This window comes from Eretmochelys imbricata, chromosome 11 (assembly GCF_965152235.1).
Source record: "Eretmochelys imbricata isolate rEreImb1 chromosome 11, rEreImb1.hap1, whole genome shotgun sequence".
In the NCBI taxonomy this organism is placed as follows: domain Eukaryota; kingdom Metazoa; phylum Chordata; order Testudines; family Cheloniidae; genus Eretmochelys; species Eretmochelys imbricata.
Window position 1 is genome coordinate 59,549,935 of NC_135582.1, and position 14,012 is coordinate 59,563,946.

General features: G+C 40.3%; 1 protein-coding gene across 2 annotated transcripts in view; it reads right to left on the reverse strand.

Moving 5' to 3' along the window:
* Positions 1–14,012, reverse strand: part of TRAK2 (trafficking kinesin protein 2) — an 81,924-nt gene that overhangs the window by 42,865 nt on the left and 25,047 nt on the right. Inside the window, exons 2-5 of one of the 2 annotated variants that reach the window (XM_077829576.1) lie at positions 13,558–13,718; positions 13,140–13,264; positions 6,821–7,151; positions 4,463–4,657 (exon numbers count right to left, since the gene is read on the reverse strand). In XM_077829576.1, the coding sequence (XP_077685702.1) occupies positions 4,463–4,657; positions 6,821–6,857 (232 nt within the window). In that variant the 5' untranslated portion in view covers positions 6,858–7,151; positions 13,140–13,264; positions 13,558–13,718. The remainder of the gene's footprint in view (positions 1–4,462; positions 4,658–6,820; positions 7,152–13,139; positions 13,265–13,557; positions 13,719–14,012) is intronic. The other variant, XM_077829577.1, reaches the window with a different exon arrangement.

Genomic DNA, 14,012 nt, shown 5'->3' on the forward strand with positions numbered 1-14,012 from the left:
AGCTGTGCGGAGCTGTGGCATGTGCGCATGGAGCAGCCCCTGACCCCACTCCCTGGCTGGAGCATGGGAGCAGGGCAAGCCCCAGACCCCACTCCCCAGAGGGAGCTTGAGGCCAGATTAAATCGGCTGGTGGACCGGATGTGGCCCGCGGGCCATAGTTTGCCCACCCTTGCTCTAATGTTTTAGATTGTTTTGGTTTTGAATGCAGTTATTTTTTGTACATAATTCTACATTTGTAAGTTCAACTTTCATGATAAAGAGATTGCACTACAGTACTTGTATTAGGTGAATTGAAAAATACTATTTCTTTTGTTTTTTACAGTGAAAATATTTGTAATCAAAATAAATATAAATTGAGCACTGTACACTTTGTATTCTGTGTTGTAATTGAAATCAATGTATTTGAAAATGTAGAAAATATCCAAAATATTTAATAAATGGTATTCTATTATTGTTTACTCGTGCGATTAATCACGATTAATTTTACAGCCCTAATGAGAACATAACCAATTGATAGTCACTGAATTTGTCTGCCTTTCCAGCATGTGAAATGATCAATGCTGATCGGATTCTTACTGCAGTTAAAAAATATTTGCCATTTGCAGGGAATCTTTTACAACAAAGAATCCCAAAGCACTTCACATGTGAGTCCAGTCCTGCGAGATACTAAGCACCCTTACTTCTGAACAACAAATAGGAAAAGAGGTTGTTCAGTATCTCATATCATCAGGCCCTACACAAACAAAGCAGCAGTGAAATGCAGCCACCTCTGAGGTGGAGGGTGGCAATGAACTGGCATTCAATAAACTACTACACAGCATGCCAAGAATGGACATTTTTGCAGAAGGCATTGGGGCACACCCTTACTCTTACAAAAATGGCCACAGGATCATTAAGGTTCACATAGAATAGATAGCAACTTTGTTTTCATTTGAAAGACTTTAACCCCTGGAACTCCCTGGTAGCCAGTTTTTCTATTTCAGAGGTGTAAAGCTCCAAGACAACGCTGTGATTTACACCTGTGGGTCTAGGGAGTCTATGCCTACCTACACTGCTTAGACACTGTTACCCTGCAGAAGAAATATCAGTTTTTTCAACTCTAGCTGAGGTGGAGGGGAAATGATACACAGCAGTATAACTTTACCCAAAGCATGAACTATCATTCTCATGGCTTCAGCATTTTGGAATCTCATTAAGAATATTTCAGGTTAATACCTTCATGAACTGACTGCTGAGGATTTGTGACTTAAAAGATTCAATAAAACCTCAGTTTCTCTCTCTATAATAACCTCGAGTTATGGGGTAGCAGCCACGATCAACAGTGAATTTAATTTTTATGTTCCAACTACTTTGCTGCTTACTTGAAAGCCTATCAAGTCTAAATGTAAAAAGTGCTTCCATTTCAGTTCATCTAGTAATTTATTTGTAAAAGATGGTATTATGATATCAAACCTTGACTTTTAAATGTTCTCAATTAAGGTTATATTGTTAAAGCTAAGAATGCACTCAACTGAAGTTAGTTTTCAGGTGCAAGCCTCTAGGTAGATTAGAGACAATTTAACTTAGTAGAGGACACTTTGAATGATAGAACCAAACTTTATTTAAGGGAAAAATGATTAATTAAGCAAAACAGGCATACAATTAACCATTTACACTGATGCAACAATTATACTCACATTCAAAGATGGAATGGTACATCATTGGGTGATCAGACCATTGACAACAGAATGAAGTATAGCCTTATAATCCTGTAACCTAACGGTACCTTTTGGTGTTAATTTGCACTCTCCACAATTTAGCAAGGCTACTCCCGTTATATTCCATTTTAATACTAATTAACACTAAACCTAACTATTATAATACCTATATTTAGTGCACTACCAAATTCACAGTCCATTTTGGTCAATTTCACAGTCTTAGGATTTTTAAAATAAATTTCATGATTTCAGCTATTAAAATCTGAAATTTTATGGTGTTGTAATTGTAAGGGTCTTGACCCACAAAGGATTTGTGTGGGTGGTGAGGTGTTGCCAGGTTATTGTAGGGGGGTTGTGGTACTGCTACCTTTACTTCTGTGCTGCTGCTGGCGGCAGCGCTGCCCTCAGTGCTGGGTGCCCAACCAACAGCCGCCACTCTCAGGCCTCCCAACTCTGAAGGCAGTGCAGAAGTAAGGGTAGCAATATCGTGACCCCCCCCTAAAATAACGTTGTGACCCCCCCCGCAACTCCCTTTTGAGTCGGGACCCCCGTTTGAGATACGCTGGTCTTCCCCCGTGAAATCTGTATAGTATAGGGTAAAAGCACATAAAAGACCAGATTTCACGGGGGGAGACCAGATTTCATGGTCCTTGATGTGTTTTTCATGGTTGTGAATTTGGGAAGGCCCTAACAATATTCTAATTTCCACCACCTTTTCATTGGCTCTTTACATTACACATAATTTAAATTAACATCTGCACCAATATCCTTCCATGCTATCAGTACAGATAGTATTTTAATAAAATATTCAAAATTCTCTAAACGCTCATTAAAAACTCTGCTAGAACCAGTTATAATCAGAAACACAGCCACAACGTAAGCCTGGGTCATTTCCTTGCTAAATTAAATTTTCCTATCTTACTGTCTCCAACTTATCGCTAACTTTTACTTAAACTAACAAACGCAGTTTCCCATACTCCTCTATATAGTACATAGCCTAACTTAACCAAAACCTAATTTCTACTTATTTCTCAACCTAACACATCCTATAGGATACAAATGTTTTATGTAATAAAAGTTCTCTAAAAACATTTTTCCTGACAGTGAACGACAATATATTTATACGGTGAACATTAAAGTATACATTAATTTAAAAAGGACACCACACCAAGATGATTTAGGCTAAAAATTAGCTTTGGTAAGAACAAGGTTTTACCAGACTAAAGCAGAAATATTATAACTATACTTTTGTTTTGAATTTCAATGGAAACAGTGATGTGGATTTAAATGTCGCCTTATAGTGATTGCAATCCAAAATATCTCAGGTCAGAGCTATTACACAAGAATCAAAGTCAAACTGCCTACATACAAAAGTAAAACTGACTAATCTGTTTTCATTAGCCAATCTGACAGAAATGCTCAGAGCAATACCAAGCACTAGTGTTTTTGGGCTTTTTAATAAAATTAGGTTTCCCTAATCTTAAAATGTTAATGATCACAGGTAAAGATTTTTTTAAATATGAGTTTTAATTTGACAGCATCTCTTTAGTTATATTGGCTGATCCAATTGCTTTATAACAATAACAGTTCACTTTTTTTTTAAAAAAGTAAAACTTCTTTATTAAGAAAAGGTGGGTTTTAGGTTGTTCTTATCTCGTCTCTTCACATTTGTGTTTACATAGTGTGACAGGGTCGGGCCAGATGGCTATAGGAGAGTAATAGAAGGAAGATATATTAGCCCCAGGTTAAGTAGGTCCCTTTTCCCTGGGTAAGGTAACAGGGAAAGTTCCAGAACAATCAGGAACCTTCTGGAAACAATTAAGACAGACAGGTTGATTAGAACACCTGCAGCCAATCAAGAAGCTGCTAGAATCAATTAAGGCAGGCTAATCAGGGCACCTGGGTTTAAAAAGGAGCTCTCTTCAGTTTTTGGTGCGCGTGTGAGGAGCTGGGAGCAAGAGGAGCTGAGAGTGAGAACATGTACTGTTGGAGGACTGAGGATGACAAGCATTATCAGACACCAGGAGGACGGTCCTATGGTGAGGATAAAGAAGGTGTTGGGAGGAGGCCATGGGGAAGCAGCCCAGGGAGTTGTAGCTGTTGCACAGCTGTTCCAGGAGGTACTCTAGACAGCTGCATTCCACAGGGCCCAGGGCTGGGACCCGGAGTAGAGGGTGGGCCTGGGTTCCCCCAAAACCTCCCAACTCCTGGTCCGACACAGGAGGAGTTGACCTGGACTATGGGTTCATGAAAATGGCCAAACTGAGGGCTGCCGTGAATCTCCGAGATGAGCAAGTCCACCAATAAGCGCAAGACCCACCAAGGTAGAGGAGGAACTTTGTTACAATAGCCATATATTTTAAAACAAAAATTATTAGAAAACAAGTTATAACTGGGACAAATTATGCATGACACTGAGCAATATCTGGTATATTCCAGGTTTCCAGTCATCATACGTAGGGAACCACATGCACTAACACTGTTTCTGCTCCCAATTTCTCCATGAAGCCCAAAGGACTTCAACTGCAATAAAACAGGACTATACCTATGACCCACAGAGCATTACAGCAAGACCCTTTACTGCTTGCGCACAGACTCTAGCTGCTTGGAACAGTAAATTAGAAACATTTCCCGGTGAACAGAGCTTTTTGCTTTGCCTGTGTTCACAATGCTTTGACTCTTTCAGTAATAGAGTACTTTTTAGTCACTTTAATGACTTCATTTCACATGATGCAAAGATCTCCATGATGACCAGAAATACTCACTCATATAACGGAAGGTCTCCTCAGCAAGGACAGGAGAGATGGTTTGGGGGACATGGCTATAGCAGGATGGGGCCTGGAGCCAGTCTTGGTTGTCATACGGATACAGAGTGTCCACTCGTAGCTTATACTGTGGTAGCTGTTCTTCCAGCATGTTCACCAATTCTACTTCAGGAAAGTCCTCACTGGAGCAGCCATCTGAAGATGAACATGTGCCATGAAACCAAAGCACGCACATTACTATTAAATCTGCTATTTTAAAAACCCACGGGTTTGAAAAGAATTGTTCTACATAGGAGGGATTACACAAGGATATTTCACTTTGACCAGCAAATGAATTTGCACTAGTAGTATGGTTTTTTTAATATTAGTATTTGCAAAATCCTTATTCTCCTTAATTGATCCCTTTACTTCTAGTGAATCTAGCAGACTCTCTCATTCTCATAGGCTTCCTGGCTCTGACACACTTAAGTGTTATTATTTGTTTTTAAGTCTTGCTACTAGCTCTCAAAGGCCATCACAGCTCTCCTAACTTCCATGTTACATTTTACTTGCTTTACGCTGTACTACCTTCTGTAGGCTTTACTCTGCTTGCATTTCACTTTTCTGAAGGAAATCTGTTTGTCTTGAATATCCTCTTGCACCTTTCAATTCAACCACACTTTTTTCTTGCCTTTTGGTTTCTCTCTCAGTTTAGTGATGCACATCCCTTCTGTGACACCCTAATGGTAGAATACATTTCATCTATTAAAAAAAAAAAAAAGGCTAAGTTTTTGAACCATGAAAAATGTTATGGATTGGAGTGAACACGTGGAGTGACTCCTCCTCACCCCCCAAAATGGAGGGCAGTTTCTAATTCTATCGTTGTATTCTACCAATAGCAAAATGAAAGGAAAACGCCTAGTAGTATATTACATTTAGATACGATCATTTAAAGCACTAGTACACCTAGTTCAGAGTGCCAGATGTATTTCAGCCTGAGTGCCAAATGTATTTCAAAAGGGACACAATCAACACATAGGGACAGATTGTCTGATCCCTTTGCACTGTTCAAGAGAGGGGAAATGCCAGAAGCCTGCTGGGGATTCTCCCTGCCCAGGAGAGCAGGTGTCAGCTTAATTGGGTCTGACCTCCGGGCAGGGAGAATCCTCAGCAGACTTTTGGCATTTCCCCTCTCTGTCTATATCTAACTGGTGTAAGGTCCTTTGGGGACCATACCCAGCTAATGCAGAGAATCAAGGAGCTGTAACTGGTTGCTGTTTTTTAGTTTTTCTTTTTCAACTCTCCTGGGTTGTCCTGTGTGGGGGAGGGCAGCCATCTTTTGCCAGGCACTAGCTTGAACTGAGGCACAGCCAATCAAGTTCCTGTCCTGCTCCTCCTAGGGTTCTCACAGCCCAGCAGGGAAGCAGGCAATGGAGCAGCTTTTGCTACACTCTCCTCCCGTCCCTCCAAGCAGCAGGTGGCCAGCAGCAGCAGGCAAGAGACAACAGCAGCTCAGAGTACTCCCAGGTCTTAACAGGACTTCTCCTGGAGTTACAGTGGAGGCACTGGGAGGCAGTGCCCCTGAACTCCCTCCCCCATGGTGGCAGGCCTGATTCAAACGTGTCAGTTTATAAGTCACAGGGCAGACATAACTGAGGGTACACATTTTCAATTCATAATCAAATACAAGTTTTCTTCTCAGGGACAGTCTGCCTTAAGGGCCACATATTGGACACCCCTCCACAGGCTGTCCACTGAAGGGCTGTATTTATACCCCACCGTGCATTTTTTATAAACCTCAAAGTTATATCAATGAACTCTGGCATTTTTGAGGCACAAGCTCCTTTGGGTTACACATATGAAAAAAAGGCACAGAATTCGGGGGAGTCTGAATAAGTTACAGCAAAGGGATCCAAGAGGAAGGAAGGAACTTGGCTGCAATTCTCCATTCACCATGAATGGGAAGGGAGAGGCAGCAGTGGCCTGGATTATGGTCAGGCTTTTTACCTGAAAATATAAAGTATTTTTACAGCTTCAACTATCACATTTGAAGCCACATCTTTCTTTTTCTGTCAATTCCCACCACTCCTTTAAAAATCACTTGGGGTCTCCAACACTCATTCATTCCATCCCTGATAAGAACAAACATTTATCTACTGGAGAAAAGTTTTATGTGGTGAGAAAAATATAATAATGGATGGTTTGGAGGGGTGGGGAATGAATTAATTTAGTTTATGAAGGATCTACTATTCTTGTTCATGTGCACCACTGGATAAGCGCTGCACACAATTTGAAGCTGAGATCAGGGTCTTCAGGCTAGCTGCACTGAAAATACTCCATGAATTTGTGGTTCAGACTAGAGCTGCCCTTCCAACTTACCAGTGATGCTCTCCGGATCGCCGTGGTCGATATTCATGAGGGTTTCTTCACTCTTCAGTTATTTAGGAATGGCATTCTGTGTTCAGGTTGTGCATGGTCCCTTTCTTGCTTTGGTTGAAGGATGACTTTGGTTTGAAGTGAGAGCCATCAAGCTACACGGGCATTAATTACTCTGATTTTCTTAACTCACTTCTACAGGCTGGGTTATATTCTTGGTCTCCTATTGCCTCGTCTGACACTTGATATTTCATCTGAGGTACAGATCACTAAAATTTTTATATGATATAGTGTGCAAGCTTCATGTGATGGTTTCTCTTAGATCAGCCATCATCTAGAAATCAAAGACATGGAATATGTTGGATTGTAATTTATATATTACATGCAAAGAGCAGCATGAAATGAAACAAAACCAAACCAAAATTCTCTACAAAAATAGTAAATCTCAGTTTTAGTAACTCACAATTCTCATCTATTGCTGTCTACTCATTCCCCTTCCACCAATACAATATTTAATGCATGACAGGGTTGTTCACTGCTGTAGGACAGTCTCCTTTGCCCTAAACCATGGCTGCTTCAGCTAAGTAGATTTCCTGCAGCCTCATAGACAAAGGGGTTTAAATTATTTTTCAAGTACAGTAATGGTTTCTAACGGGCAGGACTTCGTCATCTCGTTAGAGAAATCAAAACAACACTAACAAACACAAAGCTGTATGACTCTGCTCTCTAGTAAAATTATTTTAAAGGGAAAAAAATCAAGTGTGTGCCTAACAGGAAAATCACATAATGGTTTACCATAAAAATCTCACACAACTGGTTGTGCCTACTCAGCAGCCCAGGACTAAAATAGAAGTGATGTTAGTTTAAGATTGAGGTGAAATGCTAGAACAGTTTAAGGAAGCCAAGCTTTTGCTGTCCTCTAGCCAGGACTGCTAGTTTAACATGCAAAATTACAAAAATAGTGATAGATGATAGAGTCTAACTCAAAAAGCGGGGGATAAAAAGGTCTCTGCATCCAAGATCTTTTGCTAACTTCAGCAATCTGAAATTTTATTGAAGTTGTAGATAAGTTTCAAGAATGAGGAAATCTAAAAAGCAAAAAGAAAAGGAGTACTTGTGGCACCTTATAACAAATAAATAAATGTGTTAGTCTCTAAGGTGCCACAGGTACTCCTTTTCTTTTTGCAAATACAGACTAACACAGCTGCTACTCTGAAACCTAAAAAGCAAAGTCTCCCATTTTCTACCACAGATTTGACTTGCTGTCAACAGTATCATCTCCTTTGGCAGGATCAGAACAGACAATGCAGAAACTTCCTAAAGGGAGTATGCCATTTCCTCCATCTGTAGAATTTGGCTGAGGACCAAGAAAGGACCTTCATCCATTGAGGTTGATTCAGACTTGTCAGCTTATGCTCTAATAAATTTTTTAGTCTCTAAGATGCCACAAGTACTCCTGTTTTTTTGCTGATACATGCCTTGTGATCTCTCCTGTTTTTAGGAAAAGAGACACAGGTATTAGCTGCTTTAAAATATAATAATAATAATATAATCTCAGTTATTATCTATTACTGCAGATATTTACTTAATAAAATCATCATCAGTTAATTTTCTAGGTAGATTTCAGAAGTGCCTATCACTTTTCAGTATTTCCATAGCTGGGATTAGTGCTGGTGTCTTATTTCATGGAGGCTGTCATTTAAATAGGTTGCAGAAGGAAGCCTAGTATCATATATAAAATACGATTTATAGAACATTCTGCAATACCAGGAGATGGACTAGACCAGTGGTTCTCAAACTGTGGGTCCGGACCCCAAAGTGGGTTGTGACCCCATTTTAATGGGTCTCCAGGGCTGACTTAGACTTGCTGGGGCCCAGGGCCAAAGCCTGAGCCCCACTACCCAAGGCCAAAGCCCAAGCCCAAGCGCTTCCGCCCTAGGTGGTGGGGCTCGAGTTACAGGCCCCCTGCCTGGGGCTGAAGTCCTTGGGCTTAGTCTTTGGCCCCCCATCCAGGCCACTGGAGCTCAGGCTTTGGCTTTGACCCCCACCCACACCTGGGGCAGCAGAGCTTAGGGTGGACTCAGGCTTCAGTCCCCCTCCTGGGGTCGTGTCATAATTTTTGTTGTCATAAGGGGGTCGCAGTGCAATTAAGTTTGAGAACCCCTGGACTAGACAATATCCATAATAGGTCTTTTGCAGCACTGATTTGATTGCTTAGCAAGCTGACTGCATTAAGGGTGCGAGACTTTAAAATGTTTTGAAAAGGTATATTTTTAAAAACATGGCTGTTACATTAACTCAACAGAAATGCCACTTAAAAACCATTGAAAGTCTCAGATTTCCTGTGTACTCAACTCATGAGGCAATTCCTTCATTTATTTCACATTAGACCATCAAGATGGCCATTTCTGAAGGACGACCCACCACTCTCACAAATCTTGGGAGACAGGCCAGTCCTTGCCTACAGACAGCCCCCCAGCCTGAAGCAAATACTCACCAGCAGCCACACACCAGAACCACTAACCCAGGAACCTATCCTTGCAACAAAGCCTGTTGCCAACTGTGCCCACATATCTATTCAGGGGACATCATCATAGCGCCTAATCACATCAGCCACACTATCAGAGGCTCGTTCACCTGCACATCTACCAATGTGATATATGCCATCATGTGTCAGCAATGCCCCTCTGCCATGTACATTGGTCAAACTGGACAGTCTCTACATAAAAGAATAAATGGACACAAATCAGATGTCAAGAATTATAACATTCATAAACCAGTCGAAGAACACTTCAATCTCTCTGGTCACTCGATTTCAGACCTAAAGGTTGCAATATTACAACAAAAAACTTCAAAAACAGACTCCAACGAGAGACTGCTGAATTGGAATTAATTTGCAAACTGGATATAACTAACTTAGGCTTGAATAGAGACTGGGAGTGGATGTGTCATTACACAAAGTAAAACTATTTCCCCATGTTTATTTTCCCCCCCACCCCCACTGCTCCTCGGAAGTTCCTGTTAACTGCTGGAAATGGCCCACCTTGATTATCACTACAAAAGGTTTTCTCCCCCCCGCTCTCCTGCTGGTAATAGCTCATCTTACGTGATTACTCTCTTTACAGTGTGTATGATAACACCCATTTTTTCATGTTCTGTGTGTATATAAATCTCCCCACTGTATTTTCCACTGAATGCATCCGATGAAGTGAGCTGTAGCTCACGAAAGCTTATGCTCAAATAAATTGGTTAGTCTCTAAGGTGCCACTAGTACTCCTTTTCTTTTTGCGAATACAGACTAACACGGCTGCTACTCTGAAACATTTCTTGCCTGATTGCTAATTTTTTAAATTACATTTGAGACTAAACTTTTGACCTATTTGCATTATAAATAGATGTATTTTATATTACAATCAGTTTTGCTTGAGGCATCTTTTTGCTCTATTGTATAATAGCAATTGATAGCTGTTATGGTCTCTAGAGTACAGCTTTTTTAAGAGACCTAGACTCTTAGCTCATTTGCAAAGTGATATCCCAAGGCTTGCTCGATTCCTGCAGTTTGATCCTCCTTACTTTACTTGTTTCCATAAATCATCATCATGAATTCTGTTGGCCCGTCCCGTCTCAAAAAAGGTATATTGGAACTGGAAAATGTTCAAAAAGGGGAAAAAAAATGATTCAGGGTATGGAACAGCTTCTGTATGAGGAGAGATTAATAAGATTGGAACTTTTCAGTTTGGTAAAGAGACGACTAAGCGGGGGGGAGAACATGATTGAGGTCTATAAAATCATGACTGGTGTGGAGAAAGGAAATAAGGAAGTGTGTTTTACTTCTCATAACACAAAAATTAGGAGTCACCAAATGAAATTATCGACAGCAGGTTTAACACAAATAAAAGGAAGTACTTCTTCACACAACCCACAGTCAACCTGTGGAACTCTTTTCCAGAGGATGTTGTGAACTGAGAATAGGCTCAACACTGCTAGAAGTGTCACCTGCATGTTCAGTACCACAAAAAGCCAAGCTGAACTACTACAATATGTATAACCTACTTGAAGAGACTAAGATAAAATGTTTTTTTCACTAACTGAGCAACATTATTCATCAAATGCTTCAAAACGGTCCACTACATTTTCTCTGCTGCATGAAGTTTGGCCTTTTTGATTTAAAACAAACACACCAACTTCAAACTCGCCATGGATCCTAACTCAGCTATTAGCCTGAAATACCCAAATATACAGATTTTGCAGCAAGTAGTTTACCTGCCCCTAAAAAATTCCCCAAACTTTGATCTTGTAACATTCACTTATGAGTAGTCTCATTCAACTCATTGGCACTACTCACATCACCAAGGTCTGCAAGACTGGGCCTTTTATGTGTAGTTGTCAGCAGAGTGATCCTGCTCTAAGAGAAACTGCCAACACATCTCCCTTTGGCCCCAACTATCAACTCCCAAGCAGTGCTCATAGCTTCAAGATAATTAATAGAGACCTAAACACCGTTAGAGTTAATTTGTTCTTGCCATGAATTACTTTGTGTCCAATTAAAAGTCTGTATTTTGACTTTGAAACAAAATTATAGTAGGCTGAACACATATTGGTTACTACAACAATTTGTGACACTTTTCAAAAAGCACTGATTTTTAGCAGAAAATTATTGATAGCTCTTTCAAAACTGCTGCCACGGTTAAAGCAGTGACTTCAGCTTTGGATAACAAAGCATTAACTACCTTGGCTTGTCACATGCAAGTTTATTGGAACATTAGGGGCCTGCTTTGCTCCTGTTGGGTAGAGGTGCCTGGGGTGAAACAGGGAGCAAACTTATTTATTTAAGCTTGCACCTGATGCTAATCAGAACTGCTTTAACGAGAAGAGGGAGTTGCTGGAGAGAACTGTCCAAGTTGTTATGAGTGTGGCTTCTGCTCTCCAGCTTCTTGGAATGTACTTGCATGTTTAATAAAAAAATAAAGCATTTGTTGAAGGTAAATTGCAAAGAAAGGGAAGGGAGAAGGGATTTGTGCCCATTTATGGCTTCTTTATTATTTAAGCCAGCCTGAAAGATTTTCCCCTCACAAGATTTTCCATTTTAGGACTATCAAGTCGTCTTCCCTGTGTAGGAGTTCTTTTAAATGACTCAGATGTGTAGTATCAAATCTTAAATAAAAGGGTGTTTTGAATCCTTAAAGATTCCCCTCCCTCCCCTCATCAAATAGATAAATAGGTGTTAAGAAAAGAAACAATGAATATAACAATCAAAATATAAAGCCATTTCAGTTTTCAATTAATCAAATATCACATACTTGGTATCAGTAATACTAATTTTTAGTCCCCCATCAGGCTACACAAGATCTAATTGTTCCAACTTAAAAAATAATAAAAAGGAGAAAACCTTTCAAGCCTTCTTTATATAAACCAAATGTAGAAATAGTAATGAGGACATAAATCTGTTTTCCCCATTTACAAGTCACTTACAGAAAATCCACAGGGTTTGAATTAGTTTTAGTCTCAGTACACTGTGACAATTTGTATTTAAATCTAAATACTTGATTTCTCCATTTTTTTGCCACCACTTTTTAGTGTTTGTTTTCCCCAATCCTACATAGCCACCATCTGCCACTACCTCCTGTAAAACAACTCCACTCTACGGCCTTTCTAGTTATGGAGAATACAGACACATCAAGAAATATAGGCAGCAAGAGCACCCAGGCTGCACTTACGCTTTCACAATGGGTACATATCCCTTTCATATACACTACTCTGCCCTCCTCCAGGTAATATAGATCACTACAGTACAGACCCGTTTACGCGTGAATCCGCTTAACGCACGGTAGCGCCATGCCCCCCAGTGCTACCTATTTAACATGCGAGACTCGTTAACACGCGGTACAGGAACTTGCTACGTAGCGCTACAGATTTGCTCAATAACTCACTGACATAGAAATTGACAGGAAGTATGGAGCAGAAATGTGTTGTATGTCTTTCCGATATTGGTAAAGACGTATCGTGCACGCTTAGTCATTGTCACGCTAGAGAGATATATAATACAGTATATAGTAGTTATATAGTAATATATATACACACTACATTAGAAAATTTTAACCGTAGGCCTAATATAATATATACGCTAACAGCAAAACTGCTTGGATGACGAGACACATTTTCGACGACTAGTTCCATAACAGCTGTGTTCCAGCTGTTCGTAAGCATCTGTGGTCGAAGAAACTCGAAGCCAAAGCACTTTTGCTACTTGACAATTGTCCAGCCCATCCTCCAGCCGAACAACTGGTATCGAGCAATGGAAAAATTCAAGTGCTATACCTACCATTCAACACCACATCAAAAATTCAATCTTTAGACCAGGGCATTATTCAGAATTTTAAAAACAATTATCGACTGGAGCGGATTTCGGTGATTGTGTCATGCACGTCTTCAGGCATTTCCTAATTCCTGAAACAGTTAAACATGAAGGAAATTATTTATTTAGTTAAAAAAGCTTGGGACAGAGTAAAACAAAAGTCCATTGAAAACTGCTGGATGAAGGCTCTCGGTGATGCCTTTTCTGCCAAAGACAGCTCAGACTCGGAAAACTCCAGCAGTGGCACTGATTCAGAGCCAGACTTTGAAGGATTTTTGGAAGACGACGTCCTACAAACACGCACACAGACAAAAGAGAATAAGGGTAAACTTCTCTTTCAAATGATAAAAGATTTTAGTTTGGATACGTCACCAGAAATCATTACCTAGTGGCTAGAGATGAATGAAGATTGCCCGACTTCAGAATTTCTGTCCGAGGAAGAAATATTAATGGGCTGTGAGGCTACGTCGGACCACAAAAGTGATGGTGATGATGTCGTTGAAAAGGTCAAAATTTCGCCCACAGAAGCCCTTCGTGCTGTAGAAACTGTTATAAGATTTATGGAGGAGAAAAATGCGGAAAATATCGAAATCATTCATCTGCAGCGAATGACAGACTTCATAAAGAAAAAGGGGTGAGAGCCAGAAAAAGCAGAAAATAATGGTGTTTTTTTCTCTAAGTGAATCATAGACCTTTTTTCAGCATGGCCCTCTTAACCCGTGGTCTGTTAACACGAGGTTGTGATGGTTTGACTCCCAACATCCGCGTGTAAACAGGTCTGTACTGCACAAGCACCGTCTAGCCAGCTGGGCTGAACGCAGCTTCTTTACTGCCATATTA